The sequence below is a fragment of the Harpia harpyja genome, chromosome 16 (assembly GCF_026419915.1).
Source record: "Harpia harpyja isolate bHarHar1 chromosome 16, bHarHar1 primary haplotype, whole genome shotgun sequence".
NCBI classification, from domain to species: domain Eukaryota; kingdom Metazoa; phylum Chordata; class Aves; order Accipitriformes; family Accipitridae; genus Harpia; species Harpia harpyja.
The window spans coordinates 18,050,861-18,068,335 of NC_068955.1; the positions used below are offsets into that span (position 1 = coordinate 18,050,861).

The following is a 17,475-nucleotide window of genomic DNA, read 5'->3' on the forward strand; positions in this document are numbered from 1 at the left end:
CAGGATCGAGTAATCAGTTTAGCTCACTGATCAAATACCTATAACCACCAGCGCTTCTTGAAACCTTTCTCCTACATCTGTTTTCATCTGTCTGCTTTAAAAAATGAGATGGAAAAAATGCAGACTAAAACATTTATGTAGAAAAAGAGGAAGCAATAGAACAATATGAGAAGTACTGGGGGAAGTCTGGGGTATTTTATCCTGGAGCCTCTATCCGTGTTGCTCTTCTAGTCTTTGCGATGTTTTTTCATCTGAGAATAAACACCTTGTTTCTTCCCCTGCCCCCACTCTTTCTCTGAGAGGATGATGCAATAGAAACAGTGGCAGAAAGTACCACAGTTTCAAACAAATGTCCTTCCTTATGTCTGTGGCATTTACCTTAGAAAGGAACAGTACAATCCTCAGTGCAGAGTTACATCACCTGCAGTTACAGTTTCTACATAAAAGTCAAAGTTCACTGAAAATAATACAGGCTTCTGTGGTTTGCTGACTCCACACTAATACAGATCCCAAGATTATCTCCTGAACTTGCCTGAATAGAGCATGATTGAATCGTGTCAGAAGATGAGGTGACTGTATACCTTTGTTTTATTAATTAACCTATTAAAAAATTTATTTAGGCCAGCATCGGTCATTGACAGCACATACAGTAGGAGTAAAAAGTAAAAATAAAGTGTTATGCACCATTGAATCTTTTATTTCTCATTATCATTCTGTATATTAATATGATAATGAGATTCACATTTGTTGCTATCATTTGTGGGCTACAGCAAGCTAAAATAACATTCATCTGTTCATAAATCCAAGATTTGTTCGGTTGTAGTGAAGACTTGCATTTCATAATTCAGTATGAAGCTTGATTGTTCTGTTTAGCATTTCCATAGCAGAGACATTGGATTTAAAAGGAGAGGTGGTAGAATTTTGGCCTTTGTTAAAAATGAATGTTAATTTAAACTGATTATATTCACAGCTTTTTTTCTTCAGAGCTTTTTCTAGTAAAACATGAGAATTTCTTTATTCAGAACAAAATAAATTCTAAAACCACAAAGGTATCTGCAAAACAGAAAGCTTTTCCTGTTCTGTGCAACTGAGAGTGTCAAATTTTGTTCTTAATCACATTGGTATAAATGTTGACTACGTTTGCAAAATTCAGTGCATTTATACCAATGATAGATCACAATCAGGCCCAGATCTTTAGCATACGATTCTGATTATTTGCATGTTTGTTTCTAAGCACACTAAAAGAAGAAATACATTGCAGAAGTTTATATTGACTGATATTCTTGAATTACACATAACTGTAGGTTTAACTTGGACCCTGAGAAGAAGTGCACTGACAGCATGCTGTGGGAAGCATTGGAAATAGCACAGCTCAAGCATGTGGTGAAAGCTCTCCCTGGGGGCCTAGGTAATAAGACTTCCTTCTTGAGAAGATTGCTTCCAGTGTTCACAACATTCCTGTTTCACACTTACTATTTATTAAAAAGGTAGTTGCTGAAGAAAAAGCTTTTTAGGTTTATGGAAGGTGACAAAAAGTGCTTGCCTGCAGGTAAAGGTCCTATATCCATATAACTCCCTTACCAACTGCACCTGTGGGGCAGAATCCTTTTCTATTCAAATCAATGGTAAAATTATTATTTTATCTCAGTATGTCTTCATTATGAAGCATTGAGGTTTACAGGTCTTGTGAATTCAAATAAGGTATCAAGTCAGGTGTTACCTAGAATATGTTCTTTTGTATTTTCCAATACTTGTGTCCAGGGAGGAAGATTTGAGAAGCTTACAGGTGTGAAGCATTTGGCCATGAAAAAAACCCAAAACCAAAAACAAACCCAAACCTTAAAAATGGTAAGTTATACAGCCTTAGGGTAAAGAAATGGCGGATGCCACTTTGACGGGGGGATGCAGTGTCCTAGACTGCACGTGTTCTAGAGCAACTTGCTCTTAAACTTCCTTAGCTACTTTGATGTCTACTAGATATGAAGAATATCATGAGACAGAAGTACTTGTTGTTTTGAACAGTTGAAATAAACAGGAAAAATAGGGTCACCAGCAGCTGTAGACCTAGGAAACGTTACTTTGAAAGTCTTTATGCTCTAAGACAGACATAATTTTCCAAACATATGCTTTACTCTGATCTGACCCTCTCATACACACACACAGGCAAACACTATAAATACTGGTTTTGCTATATCATTTCCAGATGCTATAGTCACAGAAGGGGGTGAAAACTTTAGCCAGGGCCAAAGACAGCTGTTCTGCCTAGCAAGGGCTTTTGTGCGGAAGACGAGCATCTTCATCATGGATGAAGCCACAGCATCTATTGACATGGCAACAGTGAGTTTGGAGTGTTTCTGATTTCTGGTTTTCCTTGAGGGGGACACAACCGCTAATATGCAAAGAAAAATGTGGAAAGCAATTCTATCTGCTCTTTAATATGCTTACACCATATTTAATGCAGATGTGTTCACAAGTCCAGGTAGTTGTGAGTCATTGCTGACTAATCTAAAGAGCTTTTAAATTGTTTTACTAGGGGTTTAATAGTTATTCCAGCATTGCTTGCAGTAGGAAAATGAAGCATGTTATTTTAATGGGTGGTTTGATTTCCTAAAGTAAATAAAGCTTTGGAAGGTCAGCTGGGATGATCAGTGAAGGGTAAATTGGCAAGCAAATTTCCACAGCACGATGGACAGCACAAGTCAGGAGGTTTAGAAGGCTTGAAAGTAGAGTCAAGGAAATAAACAGAGACATAGAAAAGACATACCAGGTTATTGCATGAATTGCCTGAAATTGCTAGACGGAGGTTAAACCACACGATAATAGGGTACTGACTGGATTTTAGCCAAATAGAACAGTATATTCTTAGGATTTTTTTTCCTCTGTTATGTTGTTATGAGAAATGTTTCAGTCTTCGTGGTTGTTCTATGAGTAAAGAATATAATTGAAGGGGTTTGTTATAACAGCTATAATTTTTAGTTAGGTAAAACGTTAATGTGTTAGGTGTCAGTAAGGTTGGGAATTAGACTGTACGCAGCCCAGTTAAAAGACATTTTGAATTTTGACACACTGAGGTTATAGTTCTTCCCTTAAGATATATATCTAAAGAACAGATAATAACAAATAAAGGTATCTGTGCTAGTGATATTTCTGGGCAGAGTTTGGTACACAACAACATGTTTCCTAAATAGCAAAGGATGAGTACTTGTTGAGTGAGAACTATGTACGTTAAGACTATCTTAAATATCACCTCCGCTGTTAACTATGCCAGGTACAGCACGCTCTCTTGCTTATCCCTGCCACCCCTTGGTGTTAGATGTCCCCATTGTGCTGGGACATTCCTGGGCTTGCAGCAGGGTGAAGAATGCACCGCAGGGGTGCCAGCATGCAGGCAGCCTGGCAGGACCCTGAATTGATCTTTGATTTCCTCACTGTAAAACTGAGGTCAGGATAGCAGGGGTTTGGGGGCCAGAGCACAGCTCTCGTGTGTACTGAAGCCCAGAGGCAGTGGGGGTGGCAGGATCGAGCAGGGCTATCTAACTGGAGACCAGGCTCTGACTTAGTTCTGACATGTAGTTAATTTTTTATTTCTGTAATGAAGGATCAATAAAAGCATGTAATAATCAGTGGTTACTTAAGCCTTCTTAGTGTCTGTCTGTCTATCATGTAACTCCTGTTGTTTGAAAAGCAACAAATGTTTTTCTTTTCACAGGAGAACATACTCCAGAAGGTAGTCATGACTGCATTTGCTGACCGTACTGTAGTTACAATAGCAGTAAGTACAGTCCCTGCTGCTGTTCTAATGCAAACAAGAATCAGAAATGCCACATTAGTCAATTCTTGTCAATGTTAATAAATGTGTTAATTTGGCCATTAATCTTTTTTTTTAAGTGGTGTTTAAGTGCAAACTTTCTTTTCCATTTTAAACTACTTTCTTATTTAAATACATAACAACAGTTTCTTAAATGTGTTGCGTGATGCTAAGTCTGCCTGTAAAGACATGTAATCTAAGTATGCAGTCTATTTTCTGTTATCCATTTCAGGCTAATTTAAAATATAATATGACTTTGACTACTGTGAAATCTAAGAATATGTTTCATCAAGCTACAATAATTTAACTAAGGACAAGTAAAATTGTGTAATAGTTCTGCCACTGGATAAAGCAATTATGTTTCAGAATTTGAACATATAAATGAGAATCTTATTAACTTATAAAAACAAACATTCCTTCCCTGTTGACAGTGATGGAATTTAAGTTTGTGTATTTTTGAAGTGATTATACAAAGATCTCGAGTATCTGTAAGAAAATTGTTTATGAAAGAGATTTGACCTGAATCAAAGCAGTTGGCTCAACAGACATGTCAGAAGCAGTACATACCTTTCAGTCCTCTATTTTCTAAAAATACGCATATTTCAGGGAGGTGAAATAAAGTCATTATGCTTCTTAAAATTTAAAAATTAAATACAACTCAAGAAATCTATGCTCAGGAATCTTATAGCATCTTTTTATTTTCACCTAGCAAATGTGTAATAGAAAAACCTGATTTATCTTATGGTATCCATTCAGTGTGTCATTATAAAAAAAGCAAAGGAATCGTAAGCATGAAATTTCCTGATTTCTCTGCATGAAAATTGAGTTGCACTGCATTTTGCATTTATGTATCTTTTTCAGTTTGTTTGGGGATAGGCTGAGAAAGTTTTAGTCTTTCATTCTTTTAGTGAGTTTTAAACTGCACAGTTCAAACAAACAGCATTTTAGAATAAACTTACTTTGACTGTTTTTACTTCCAAATGTACATGTGGTTTACAGCAGGTGGGTTTGCATTCAAAATGCTCTGTAGTAGAAACATTGTGAGGGTTTGGGGGGCTTTTGGGTAGTGGTTTGCTTTTTTGTTTGGTGTTTTGTTGTTTGTTTTTGATTTGGTTTTGGGTTGGGGTGGTTGGTTGGGTTTGTTTTTTTTTCAGAGAAAGCCATATATTCCTAATTTGTGCTTAGGAAGATAGGAATAGTACAGTACTGGGTCTATATTATCTGTGTTACTTTACCACCATGGCAGCACTGATTGTGTTATACTGAAAGAGATTAGACAACAAGGGCAGCAAGTACAACTGGAATGTGATATTTCAGTCCCCTTCCCCTGCCTGGGGACTGGATAAATGTCACAGAAGGACTGTAGCAGAGACGAGATTTGTAGATACCATCAGTGATTATTTTATGGAACATCTGGCTAGGAAGCCACAGAAGGAAATACAAGAGTTGTTTTGGTACTGAGAGTGCCCCAGATCTGATTAGGAACCTTATGGGTGAAGAGCGATTGTGTAACAGGGACCACAGTATGCTGAGATTAAATATCCCTGCAGGAGTAATGCAGACCCAAAAAATCCAACGCAGTTACACTCAACTTTAAAAAGTGGAATTCTGCAAAAATGAGGAGGCTTGCTAAAAACAAAACCCAAAAATAAATGAGAGGACAAACAAAGCTGAAAGAGGAAACAAAGAAAATTGAATCTGACAGGGATCATGGAAATTACTGAAGGATTTTATTCAGAAATCCCAGAGCCAATGCATGCTATTTATTTGGAAAGGCTTGAGTAAGGATAGAACGAAGCTGGTATGACTAAACAAATAGAAAAGGCTATTAGAAACAAGAAGGCATTCTTGTAAAAGCTGAACTCAAAGCCAAATAAAGAAAACAGAAATGATCATAAGTTCTGGCATGTTACATGTGAAAATGCAGTAAGGCAGGCCACAAAAACAAACAAAAAAAAAAGAGCAGCTTCTGGAAGCCATCAAAACTGAATTCATGAATCCATGAACCCCTGAAACACACTGGGAGCAAAAGTCTGTCAGTCTATAGGGCCGTTTGATGATCGATACATGGAAGGAATGCTCAGAAAAGATAACAGCATTGCAGAAAAGCTAAATTAATTCTTTTCAGTATTCACTGTGGAAGGAACTGGGGAGGTTTCTTCCCAATAAAATAATCATATGTTAGGGCTTACTAGGAAAAGGGTAGAGAACAAAGAAAACATCATACCGCTATATAAGTCCATAGTTCACCCATACCTTGAATATTGTGTGTAGTTCTAGTCTCCTCGTCCCCATAATGACACACTGCAACTGAAAAATGTTGAGAAGCACAAGGAAGATCGGAGGCATGGAACTGCTCTTTATGGGGAGCAGCTGTGTAGACTAGGCCTCTTCTGCCTGGAAAAAACATGTCATAAGGACATGTAAGAGAGGTCTGCAAAATCATGAGGCAAGGGGGAAGAGGCATCAGATGAAGGTCTGAGCAGCGAGGCCCAGAGCATACAAAAAGGGGTACTTGTTCATGCAGTGGGGGGCAGGCCTGGAAAAATCTTTTCCAAAGGATGTGGATGCAAAATGTTTATGAAAGCTCAAGAGAAGACATGGTCAAGGTCTCAGAAGAGAGATCTATTCAGTTTTACAAATAGGCAAACCACACCAAGCTCAGGAACCCCCCTGATGTAGACGTGGTCTAGGACTGGGAGAGCAGTCGCATGCAGTACCATGCTCGCCTGCCCTGTTCCCACTGTTCCTGGCTACCTTCTTGTGGCAACGCATGGTGGCAGGACTGCGGGCTAGGGACATCGTAGTCTGAACTCACATGACTCTTCATACTCAAGTACCTATGTGCAATTTAGGTACTTGAATATCCATGTGGTTCTTGGTCTGTATATTTATCTGCAGTATTTGCACAGTAAATTAGGATGAAAAGTAGAATAAGTAGCCTTAATCAACCTTGAACTTGTCAGGAAAATTAATTTCTGGAAGTCTGTCTTATCTTGGAATATATTTGATAGGTACACTGAACTGGCATTTTGGTTATTTGCTTTTCAGCACCGTGTGCACACAATCCTCAATGCAGATTTGGTTATTGTAATGAAGAGAGGAGTTATTTTGGAATATGACAAGCCTGAAGTTCTGCTAGAACAAGAAGATAGTGTCTTTGCTTCTTTTGTACAAGCAGATAAGTAATAAAAATAAATGAAGCATTTAAAAGTACCATTGTATTATTTTCTAAAAATGTAAAATACCTGTAAATAAATATTATTTCATAATAAATTGAGGTTTTCCTTTTTTAATAAAATGAGCCATTTTTCTCCATCTGAAGCATTAATGAATTATCCATCTATTTTACTTTTTTGTATACTACTACTACTCTTTTTATTTGCTACCAAAGAATCATGAAATATAGTTGGAAAAAACTACATGGGTGAAATATGACAGGATACATCAACAACAACAAACGCAGCCAGCATGGAGTTTTTATGTAACTCTTAAACCTCTCCTGTCATTTTATTAACGTGTTACTTTTTATGTGTCATAGCCCTACTGTAGATAATGCTCATGACTAAATAAATGCGGAAGGAAAAATTATATACCAAAGGTATTTCTCAAAAGCTTGTATCTCTTTTAAGCATATGACTCTGTAAAGCTTTAATATCTAAATATAAAATCTATGCAACTTTTTTTTATATTGTGGTTTATTGATAGTGCTTGTGTCTCTTGACGTACTCTTGAAATTAATCACAAGCTGATCCCTTTAGCCTTTCTTAGGCTGCCTCACCTCTACCCCCATTGAATCATATTATACTGATCCTAAATGGGATTGAGCCAGACTCCCTCCCAAACTGTGAGGAAGCTAAGAGAAGGCAGGTTGTGATAAAGCATCAGTGTTTAATGCACACTGTTTCCAGACCAATACAGATGTACCAATTCATCTGGAAATTATCGCTCCAAATCTGGTAAATAAACAGTATTAAACCTTTCACCGTAGCTCAGAGCCATGAGAGCTTGACTCATTGTCTCCTAGTTTCACATATTTTGCCCACTGTCATGCTGTTTCTAGATTCACTGTGATCTTTACCAATACATTATGTATACTTATTGAGATAACTTGTAACCACTGAAATTATCCTAATTTGGCTGGACAACTGCTTATCCCTGCCATATCAGTTCATTGTGACAATTGTACCAGGACTTGTTAATTGTTAAGGGGTTAAAATGTCAATGACCCAATGGAAGGCTGCAATGAATTTTTCAGTTATTCTTTTTATAGCAACTTTGGCTTTACATTCATTTTTGTACTCTTCCCCTTTCTGAAGAATTCCTAGCACTTGGGAAAACTCCTTTCTCTTTTTTTAATCTCTTTTGGCCTGCTCAATTAATTTGGAAACTGTTTTTTAAAGACTATTTTCTAGAAAAAGACATCTCTGTGTTCTCATAGGACTTGCGATGTTTTTAATGTATTACTTCTTTTCTAGCACTGCAGCAGAGAGTAAGGAAAACTGAAGAACTGTTGTTCCTGTTTAAGTAGTGTTACCAGTTCCACAGTGGAGTATTTGCAGCATCTGCCTGCTATTACTTGTGCAATACCTAAGGGTGTTAAACTGGAGCCAGAGAACATAAACCCAACAGGAGAATGTAGTATGAACAATGGTCAAAGTGGGGAGGTAGAATACAGTTGCGCAGATGAAATGCATGAGCTCTCTCATTGCCTACTACAGATGAAGGGAGAAAACAGGCACTTGGGAGATACCTCCTCCTCCACGGAATCATTTTGCTGGAGAGCTTCAATGAAAAAATGGCTGCAGAACTATTGATGTGTTTTTACCGTGGGATACCAGGCATCTACTAGGGCTAAGAGAGATGAAATGGAAGACAGATGAGTATCCTTCCAGGGCAGCAGAAGGGCACAGAGAGCGCAGAGCACTTTTCTACTCTAGCTACTGTGCGCCGTCTCCTAGCTGCCCAGCCCTGGTCTAAGGCAGCATCTCATCCTGTAAAGGCAAAAGACAAAGAGCAGTGACATTTTCATATGCTTTTAATAAAGTGCCTGGGCTTTGACACTGCAATATGGACTAGCTCCTTTTCCACAAGGTTCTGACAACCTTACCTGGAAAGGAATGCAAAGGAGTAAAGGACACAGCATACCACTAAGATGACTGTATTACATCTTGCAGTATTAAGAACTCCAAGTACAAGTGTCACACATTTACATTGTAAATGGGGCTTATATTTCACAAAGCAGCATTGCAGGAGAGTAGGGTGAGTTGGTTCATATCCAGCAATTATAGATCTTTTTAATGGTACCACACTGCTGGATAAATATGTGTGAACAGGGAGGCCTCTTAGCTGCCACGTGGACAGAATACACTTCACCTTTCCTCAGCCCATTTATCTAGTCTTGTTTATATGGGGCCAAGTCCCAGGGATTTTCTGCCCCCTAACTCCAAAGGGGGCAGAGTCTCAACAGTGACCAGAAGCAGTATGCAAGAAAATTATTCTATGGTGGGAGGCTCACCACCATTATCCGAGTCATTAAACCTGTTGCCTCAAGATAGGCAGTCCAGAAGTCACTACTGAATCAGGCTAACAAATTATTTTGCATGGCAATGAAGCATTGCTAAGCAAAGTGCTGTACTCAAATGGGTGCAAGACAGCCCCAGAGCACCATGTGGAGCTGCTGAGGGGAACTGCCATGTCCAGACTTTCATTTCTCCTCTGGGATGGGACTCGGCTCAGTCCCAAAGGTGTTAGTGGGATAGGCTACCCATGGAGATGCAACCAGGGTTTGTTTTATTTTGTTTGCTTTCTATAAATGCCCCCATTATACAAAAAGCTTTATAGCATTTATCCCCTTGTCTTAGTGTGGCCATTTCATCCTGTCCTACTTATTTCTAAGGGAGTGCTCTTTCCTTGGGAGGCCAGGAAGCACAGCATGCCTGCAACATTAGCCCTCTTCCCAGCTCTGCTCATGCATATTGCTTATGCAATGCCCTGTGGCTTTGCATAGCCAACTCCCATCTCTTTTGTTCTGTCTACCCAGTTGTACAGCAAGGTGATTTGTGAGGCTTAATTCATGTTAGGCTAACATTGTGCAGCCTTTGAAAGAAAGGTCTGCTTCTAAAGACAGAGTAATACCATGGTGCCAACTACATTTTAATTTAACAGTTACAGTAATATCTTCTTTGATAGCCATTAATATTAGGATAAATTGGGGTGGGGGGGAAGTTTTGAAATGTAAAACCTCTTGTGGGTGGAAAAAACTTACTCCTCATGATTCAATACTGCAGACTGGGATTGTTTGTTCCTGTGAGCCCAATTTGTTCAGCAGCTTTTAACACAACTATGTTGGCTCACTCAGGAGATCTGTCACTTGTTTCTTTTAAGTATCTGTCACTTGATCCACAAAGACAGGACTTCTTTTTATTCTGCTCTAGAAATTCTTCAGCAGAAGCCACTTGCTTTGCTGTCCCATCTCAGCCAATATGTGCTCAGAGGTGAAGGAAAAGAAGTGGCAAATGACAGCCCCAGTAAAGAACAGAAGTGGAAACAAGGAAATACTCTTCTAGCTCTACAGAGTTCAGGATTCCTAAAACCAATATGGTGAGCATGTTCATGCAACACCCCTTGCTGAAGTAGGCTCCATGGGTCATTCCTAGCACCAGACTATGAAGCAATTTACCTTTCCTTTTAAAACACTCCTCCCTGACACAGGGATTTTTTTCATTCTACGTTCATGTAGTTACCACCCTCTGGAGAAAAAGGTACAGAATAAGACAACCATTAGAAAAGAGTAAGGAAAAATGGCACAAAAGACATGACTGCCTCTTGAATACCTACTTCCATCTCTGTACTAGTGTGTGAAATGTTACCAGTTGAGTACTGCATGGTGTTATAGGGCCTCTTTATGCTCACTTCAAAACGCTGGAAGTAACTATGAGCTGCCACCAGCTGGAGAACCACACCTTTGACAAGTAAAAGTCTTCAAATTACTTCCTCCATGTGGGTTTTTAAAAAATGTTTAGAGAGAAAAGTATAAAAAAATAAAATATTTTTCAAGTTAAATTGTATATATAAATCATGTATTTAACAAAGTAGAAGTGTAGGTGCAGGTGACATATTCACAAGCAGCACACAAAAAATGTCCAGCAGACAAAGTGATACAGAGAAAGGGGAAATACCTTTAGCTAAGCTCAGTGGCCTGGCAGCTAGGTGCCAGGGCACCTTGTTGTTATTTTAGTTTTATTTATCAAAGCAGCAAGAAAGACTACCCAGAACAAGAGAAAGCATGGAGTATTGGGAAACTGACCCCTCCAAAAGGAATGGATGTGTCCAAGCACATGCAACTATTCATACATAAAAAGTAGAAATAGTCTAAAGCAATAATAATCATTTAATTACAAGACCTATAATGACTGCTCAGAGAGCTCAGAGTGATTACTTAAAAACAGTATTCTGAAATCCCTAGGTGGGCCACTGTAAGTAGCTGTAGGTCGTGAAAGTTAATTTCAACCCCACCCAGCTGGCTCCCAGCTAGCAACTGGGCAATTGCCTTGCCCAGGGAATCAATGCCAATAACTGCTTGCAGTGTGTACCAAAGCACTTAGAGCCAAAACTGAAGGAAAAGTCCGTGGACACATACAATTAGAAAAATATAATCATAAATCCACTGGCACTAAAGAAAAACTCTTATCCAGAATATCCTAGGATGCTTTAGCAACTCTACAATGTTGGTGTCTAAACTGAAATAGAAACAAAATATTTAGATCGGAGTAAGTAAACACATGAATGAGAATATTTGCTGTTTCAACAGTGGAGCAGTCACACCAGAGTGTTTTTAAATAATGCATCTTGTCACAAAGATACATCCTCATATGCATGCACATGTATGTATTTATACACACGGAGACATTATACTGCCACACACAAGTTCTAGCTTCCTGTCTCCTTTTGTTGCCTCTTCTGGTACTTTTGATGTCTCTCTGGAAGTTCATGTCACTGTGGGTTAACCATGTGCAGCCAGATCATTCTTTTGCAACTTTTACCGCTATTTGGACAGCAGACATTTTCCCGAGCAGTCACAGCTCACATCATGAGCTCCTTCTTTCAGAAAAATCCTTCCTTAGTCAAGGCTAAATAAGCACATTTTGTAAGTGGGATCGAGCCCCTTTAGTTCCAGGTCTCTGTTTAACCACTACATCCTTAGACTGGGCCTCTTCAGGCAAATTTCCTACCACTGCGTGCCCCATTCATTAGATGAATGCTTTCCTCCTACTTACAGAAAGACATGCAAGTGAATTTCAGATTTTTTTTAATTTTTTTTTTTTTTACATTAAAGATTTCCTTTAAAAAAAATCCCCGGTACCATTTTGTTTTCTATTTCATGGAATAATCGCCCAACCTGAAACCACACCATCCCATGAAGTAGCGGCTGTTAATGGAGGCCAGGCACTGGCAGCAACTCCATCCTCGAACAACTATTTACAGAAATGGGCTCCGGGGAAAGGGGATTGCTGGCACCACCGCGGCCCGAAAACCGACCTCCCCCTTCCACGGGGAAAAAAAAAAAAAACAACCCCCCCCCCCCAAAAAAACCCAAACAAACAAACAAAACCCCAAAACTGAGGAAAAAAGGTAAAGAAACGGCCCCAGCGCTCACCGGGGAGCAATCCGGGACTCGGCTCCCCCCTTCCCTTCCCACAGGGCGACGTTGAGGAGCGGCGCCCAACGGCTTTTAACCGCCTTCCGTTGCGCCCGTCGCCCAACGACCGTTAGGCGGAGGCGCGCGCGACTCCTCCACACAGGAGCGCGCGGGATCGCCTCAGAGCCCTCGTCCCTCCGCTTCGGGCTCGCCGAGGGGCTGGTAACGGCTCGGGGACCGCAACACCGAGGCCGGGAGCGGCCGAGCCCGGCCCCACACCGGAACCGGCGTGTGGGGCCGGGCTCGGCCGCTCCCGGCCTCCGCTGCCGCCGCCTGGTGGCCGTCGCCGACCCCGCCAGCTCTCCGCCGCCGCGCTGCCGGGACCGGCTACGGTGGGGGCTGCGGCGGCGCCGTGCACCCGCTCGGCCCCCGCGGCGCGGTCGTCCTTCCCCCCCGCCTCCCGCCCCCGGCGGAGAGGCGGCTGCATGGGGCAGCGCTGAGCGTCGGAACGGCGGTGGCGGCGGGGAGCCATGCTGTCGAGGAAGGGGATCATCCCCGAGGAGTATGTGCTGACCCGGCTGGCGGAGGATGTGCCGGATCATGCCCGGTATCGCGCACGGGAGCGGCGGGCGCGTTTCGTGGGCAAGAATGGTGCCTGCAACGTGGCCCATAAAAACATACGGGAGCAGGGACGCTTCCTCCAGGACGTCTTCACCACCCTGGTGGACCTCAAGTGGCCTCACACGCTGCTGATCTTCACCATGTCCTTCCTCTGCAGCTGGCTGCTCTTTGGCATGGTCTGGTGGCTCATCGCCTTCGCCCACGGAGACCTGGACCACAGCACGCGGCTGCAGCGCGACCCTGGAGAGGGGGTGGCGGAGGCCCCGGCTGGCTTTGTGCCCTGCGTGACCAGCATCCACTCCTTCACCTCCGCCTTCCTTTTCTCCATCGAGGTGCAGGTGACGATCGGCTTTGGGGGACGCATGGTGACAGAGGAGTGCCCAGCCGCCATCCTGGTGCTGATTGTGCAGAACATCGTGGGGCTGGTGATCAACGCCATCATGCTGGGCTGCATCTTCATGAAGACCTCGCAGGCCCACCGCCGGGCTGAGACCCTCATTTTCAGCAAGCACGCAGTCATCGCCCTGCGGGAGGGCAAGCTCTGCTTCATGCTACGGGTGGGTGACCTCCGGAAAAGCATGATCATCAGTGCCACCATCCGCATGCAGGTGGTGAAGAAGACCGCCAGCCTGGAAGGGGAGGTGGTGCCCCTCAACCAGATTGACATCCAGATGGAGAACCCTGTGGGGGGCAACAGCATCTTCCTTGTCTCCCCACTCATCATCTACCATGTGATAGACAAGAACAGTCCCCTTTACGACATCTCCCCCTTGAACCTTCACCACCACGAGGACCTGGAGATCATCGTCATCTTGGAAGGGGTGGTGGAGACCACTGGCATCACCACTCAAGCCAGAACCTCCTACCTGGCAGATGAAATCCTCTGGGGCCAAAGGTTTGTGCCCATTGTGGCAGAGGAAGATGGGCAGTACTCTGTGGACTACTCTAAATTTGGCAACACGGTGAAAGTGCCCACCCCTTCGTGCACTGCTAGGCAGCTGGAGGAGGACAAGAGCATTATGGACACCATGCCATTGTCCCCTAAAGGCACAATAAGGAAGAGGTCTGTCAAGCTAAAGCCCAAGTTTACCATAAGCGATGAGCCTTCCTGATGCCTTTTGACTGGAAAACTCTGTTAGGGCTTTATGTCTGAAAGATCTCATAAACTCAAAACACTGAGGTGGCCTCTTACTTTTTTTTAAATTCAGGTTGGTAGCACAAGGTATGTTCTGGTGTTATTTATTGTGGGATAAATCTAAAGCTAATTATATTTTTTTAAAGGTGTGAGAGATTTCAAGCAGCACTGGGAGTAGGAAAATCGTGGTCTGCAGCTTTAAATTTCAATTCAGGCTGTCCTATTTAATTGCACGATCATTTTGCATTGATTCATCTGCAGGTAATGACATATTTTCTCAAAAAATAAATGTATATTTAGCCTCAGAGATTGCAGTACTTAGGGTCTTGCAGTGTCCTCAGGTCAGTAGTTCTTAACTGCTTTTTCCTAACTTGAACAATCAATACAGCAAAATAAAATATTAATAATTAATAAAGTAGGCTGGATTTAAATGGTAACAAAAGGGTCAGGCAATGTTATGTATGACACAAGACCAGATCTGGAAGTGTCTATGTATTGTACTCTATGTCTCAAAAAAATTAACTGCCAGATTTGCTTCATCCATATTGTATTGTATGGAGCCACTCCTACCACATGCAATATGAAATGTATTTGAACATTTACTTTTGTTTATTTTAAAACCCTTTACACTTCCAAAATAAAACATTTAGGAATACCTTTTTGGAGTGTACGTTTCTGATAGTAAGCAATGCTTTACCTTTAAAAAGAGTAGCAGATAGTATACAACTGAAATTAATTATAAATAGGAAAAATGCTGTATTCTAATTTCTAAATGAAGAGAAGCAACATTCCCCCCACACACACAGAGCCATATGGCAATAGGATACCCAGTAAAAAAATTAATCTCTCTCTTAGGTCAGAGTGAATTGTGTTAGATAATCTAGGAATATAAAGAGAATTAGATATTTTAAATGAGAGGGCAATGCTGAATGCTGAAATTGTATCTGCATGCAGTAGGCAAAACCTTTCACTCCTTTCCCTTCTGTAAAAGAAGCTGGTTTTGTTCTTAGGGAAAGGAGGGATGTGGAAGGCAGTGTGATCACTTCTGGGATGCTGTGTCACAAAACATACTCCTGCTGAGGAAACGATTCTCTTTTCTATTTACATCCTGACCTCCCTACACTGCTGAGGCCTGCCTTGGTTTTTAGCTGAATTCAAGAGCTGGCATTTACCAGCAAACATGAAGGAGCCATGTTCACCCCCTCAGTTCCACAGAGACAATAGGAGCAATTCCTCTTAGCACACTGCTGCAAATCCTTTATCTGGGGATATTAGTAACAGCAGGAATTTTATTTCTATGCAGAGTTATTAGGAGATAGCAGCCGTATTAACTACAGTGTGCTGTGAACAGGGCAAACTGCCACTCAAGTAAAAAAAAGATAATGTTGTCGAAAGAAAAACCTAAATAAGCATTACAGAACTGATCCAACACCTGGTTACACAAGCTGTGCAGAGAGGCACCAAGTTACTTTCAACTTCATTATTCAAGGAACTTTTAGTATCAAATCTTGTGTGTTATGTATTTCACGACAGACACCTAAAATGGTTTGTGTTGGCAATAATATGGCACATTTTTGATGCCTTGTCAGTGTAACAATATGACAAACTCATTCAAAAGTGTGACGAAACTTCCATATTGACTACGGAATATTTTCAGGCATCTATATTAAAATGAAATAATGCTTGGGTAAAATCAAAGGTTGTTTTAAAATGATAAAATAGGAGTTATATTTTCAATATTTGTGTATTTCAGTTTTATGAAGACCTGTATCAGCATTATCAGACTGCCAGTTAAGAGAATAAATGCCTGTTCAGTTTCCAAATTCCCAATACACCAATACTATTCTGTGAACAGCTCTGAAAATGTGATATATGTTTCACAATGAAAAGACAGTCAAACTAGCATTAACAAGTACTCACCAAAGAAAATTTGGAAAGGCATGTTTTGCATTTGTAATCATAAAAAATCCTATTTTTTTTAAATAGGGAATGATTAAATGCCTTTGGTGATTAAATTTCTTCTGTAAGATGGAGTCTAATTGTCACATTATTTTTCAGCTTTCCCTTTTACTGCCTCTGTTCCGTCTCCCATCACCCATCAGAGGGGCACTTACAGGACAGCTATTTGCATTTCCTAGACACCTTTGTTCTTTTGGAAGTTCATTGTTCTTTATCACTTGTCACAATACCACTGCTCTATTCTTACAAGAGTCATAGACAAAATACCAGAGTTAGCTGTCCGGTGACTTGAAATCGTTGGCTTCCCCGTAGTCTCCTTAGTGCCTTATTTCAATGGTTCTCGCATAAAACCTCTTCAGCTCTGGTAGCATTTTAAAGCTTTTTTTAAGATTTGACCTAAATGTGAAGCAGTTTCAGCAGCACTACCATGCAACTGTTTTCAGGAACTCATGCAAGCCTCTTTTTCCCTCAGGGAAATCTGTGCTACAGAGAGGTAAAAAATTCTCTTTGTTCACTGTGAGATGGGAGGGGAAAGATGGGAGGAAACAGCTTGTGTTCGCTGGGCTGCTTTCAGGACTACCTTTTATGTCACTTCTTTGACAAGAGTCTGCCTAATTTTCTGAAGTCTTGCAATAAATAGGCATCATAATATTATGAGGAAGGCAGGATTTGTAGTATTAAAATCACCATAGTGAATTATTTCGGTCAAAGTGTTGGTGATTTTGAATCTCAGGATTGTAAATTTAAATCCTTCTGTTCTTTCACTATTTAAAATGTTCAGAAGCATTTCAGGGGCAGAGCAAAGAAGAATAAGTGTATTTATTTTGTACTAGGGATATTACTTCTTTGTGAGGATCCTTTCATTTTGACATTTACAAAGTATGTGGGAACACAAATATCTGAAATTGTTCTTGAAGTTGTACTTCTGTGGACTGCCCCCATTCTCTGTAGGAAGGTTCTGAAGAAGGCGTCAGTGCTATCATTTGACGTAGAAAAGTCCTCATTCTTAGCAATGAGCAGACACTCATAGTTGAACACCCATAGTTGAAGTCCAAAGTGAGTGGGCTTTTGAACTTTCTCTCTCAGCCTACATCTCCTTTTTGGTAGGTGGTATTGCAGCTGGGATCCTGCCGAGCAGCTGGGGGGAGTGCACAGTGGCTCCCACTGCCACTACCTCTCCACATGTCCTCTGCACAGAAACCAGTGTGAGGGAAGCTGGAGGCTACATGCTCAGAGCTTGCCCTGAGAGGGGAGGACATGGACACAAGAAGTGGGAAGCTGTAGGTTTTGTAGTGACCCACTGCTGAGTTT

At 41.2% G+C, this 17,475-nt stretch overlaps 2 protein-coding genes across 2 annotated transcripts in view; both read left to right on the forward strand.

Moving 5' to 3' along the window:
• ABCC8 (ATP binding cassette subfamily C member 8) overlaps positions 1-7,491 on the forward strand; it is an 83,836-nt gene extending 76,345 nt beyond the window's left edge. Inside the window, exons 36-39 of the mRNA XM_052811046.1 lie at positions 1,305-1,408; positions 2,204-2,337; positions 3,710-3,772; positions 6,860-7,491. Of these exons, the coding sequence (XP_052667006.1) occupies positions 1,305-1,408; positions 2,204-2,337; positions 3,710-3,772; positions 6,860-6,997 (439 nt within the window). The 3' untranslated portion in view covers positions 6,998-7,491. The remainder of the gene's footprint in view (positions 1-1,304; positions 1,409-2,203; positions 2,338-3,709; positions 3,773-6,859) is intronic.
• A 5,341-nt stretch (positions 7,492-12,832) lies between these two features.
• On the forward strand, positions 12,833-16,232 carry KCNJ11 (potassium inwardly rectifying channel subfamily J member 11). Its single transcript, XM_052811704.1, has one exon. It carries the CDS (start codon positions 12,980-12,982, stop codon positions 14,180-14,182), a length of 1,203 nt encoding a protein of 400 aa, XP_052667664.1. The 5' UTR covers positions 12,833-12,979; the 3' UTR covers positions 14,183-16,232.
• The last annotated feature ends 1,243 nt before the right edge of the window (positions 16,233-17,475 follow it).

Excerpts from the sequence above, each read along its gene's own strand:
- KCNJ11 (XM_052811704.1), top strand. The coding sequence starts at position 12,980 with ATGCTGTCGAGGAAGGGGATCATCCCCGAGGAGTATGTGCTGACCCGG.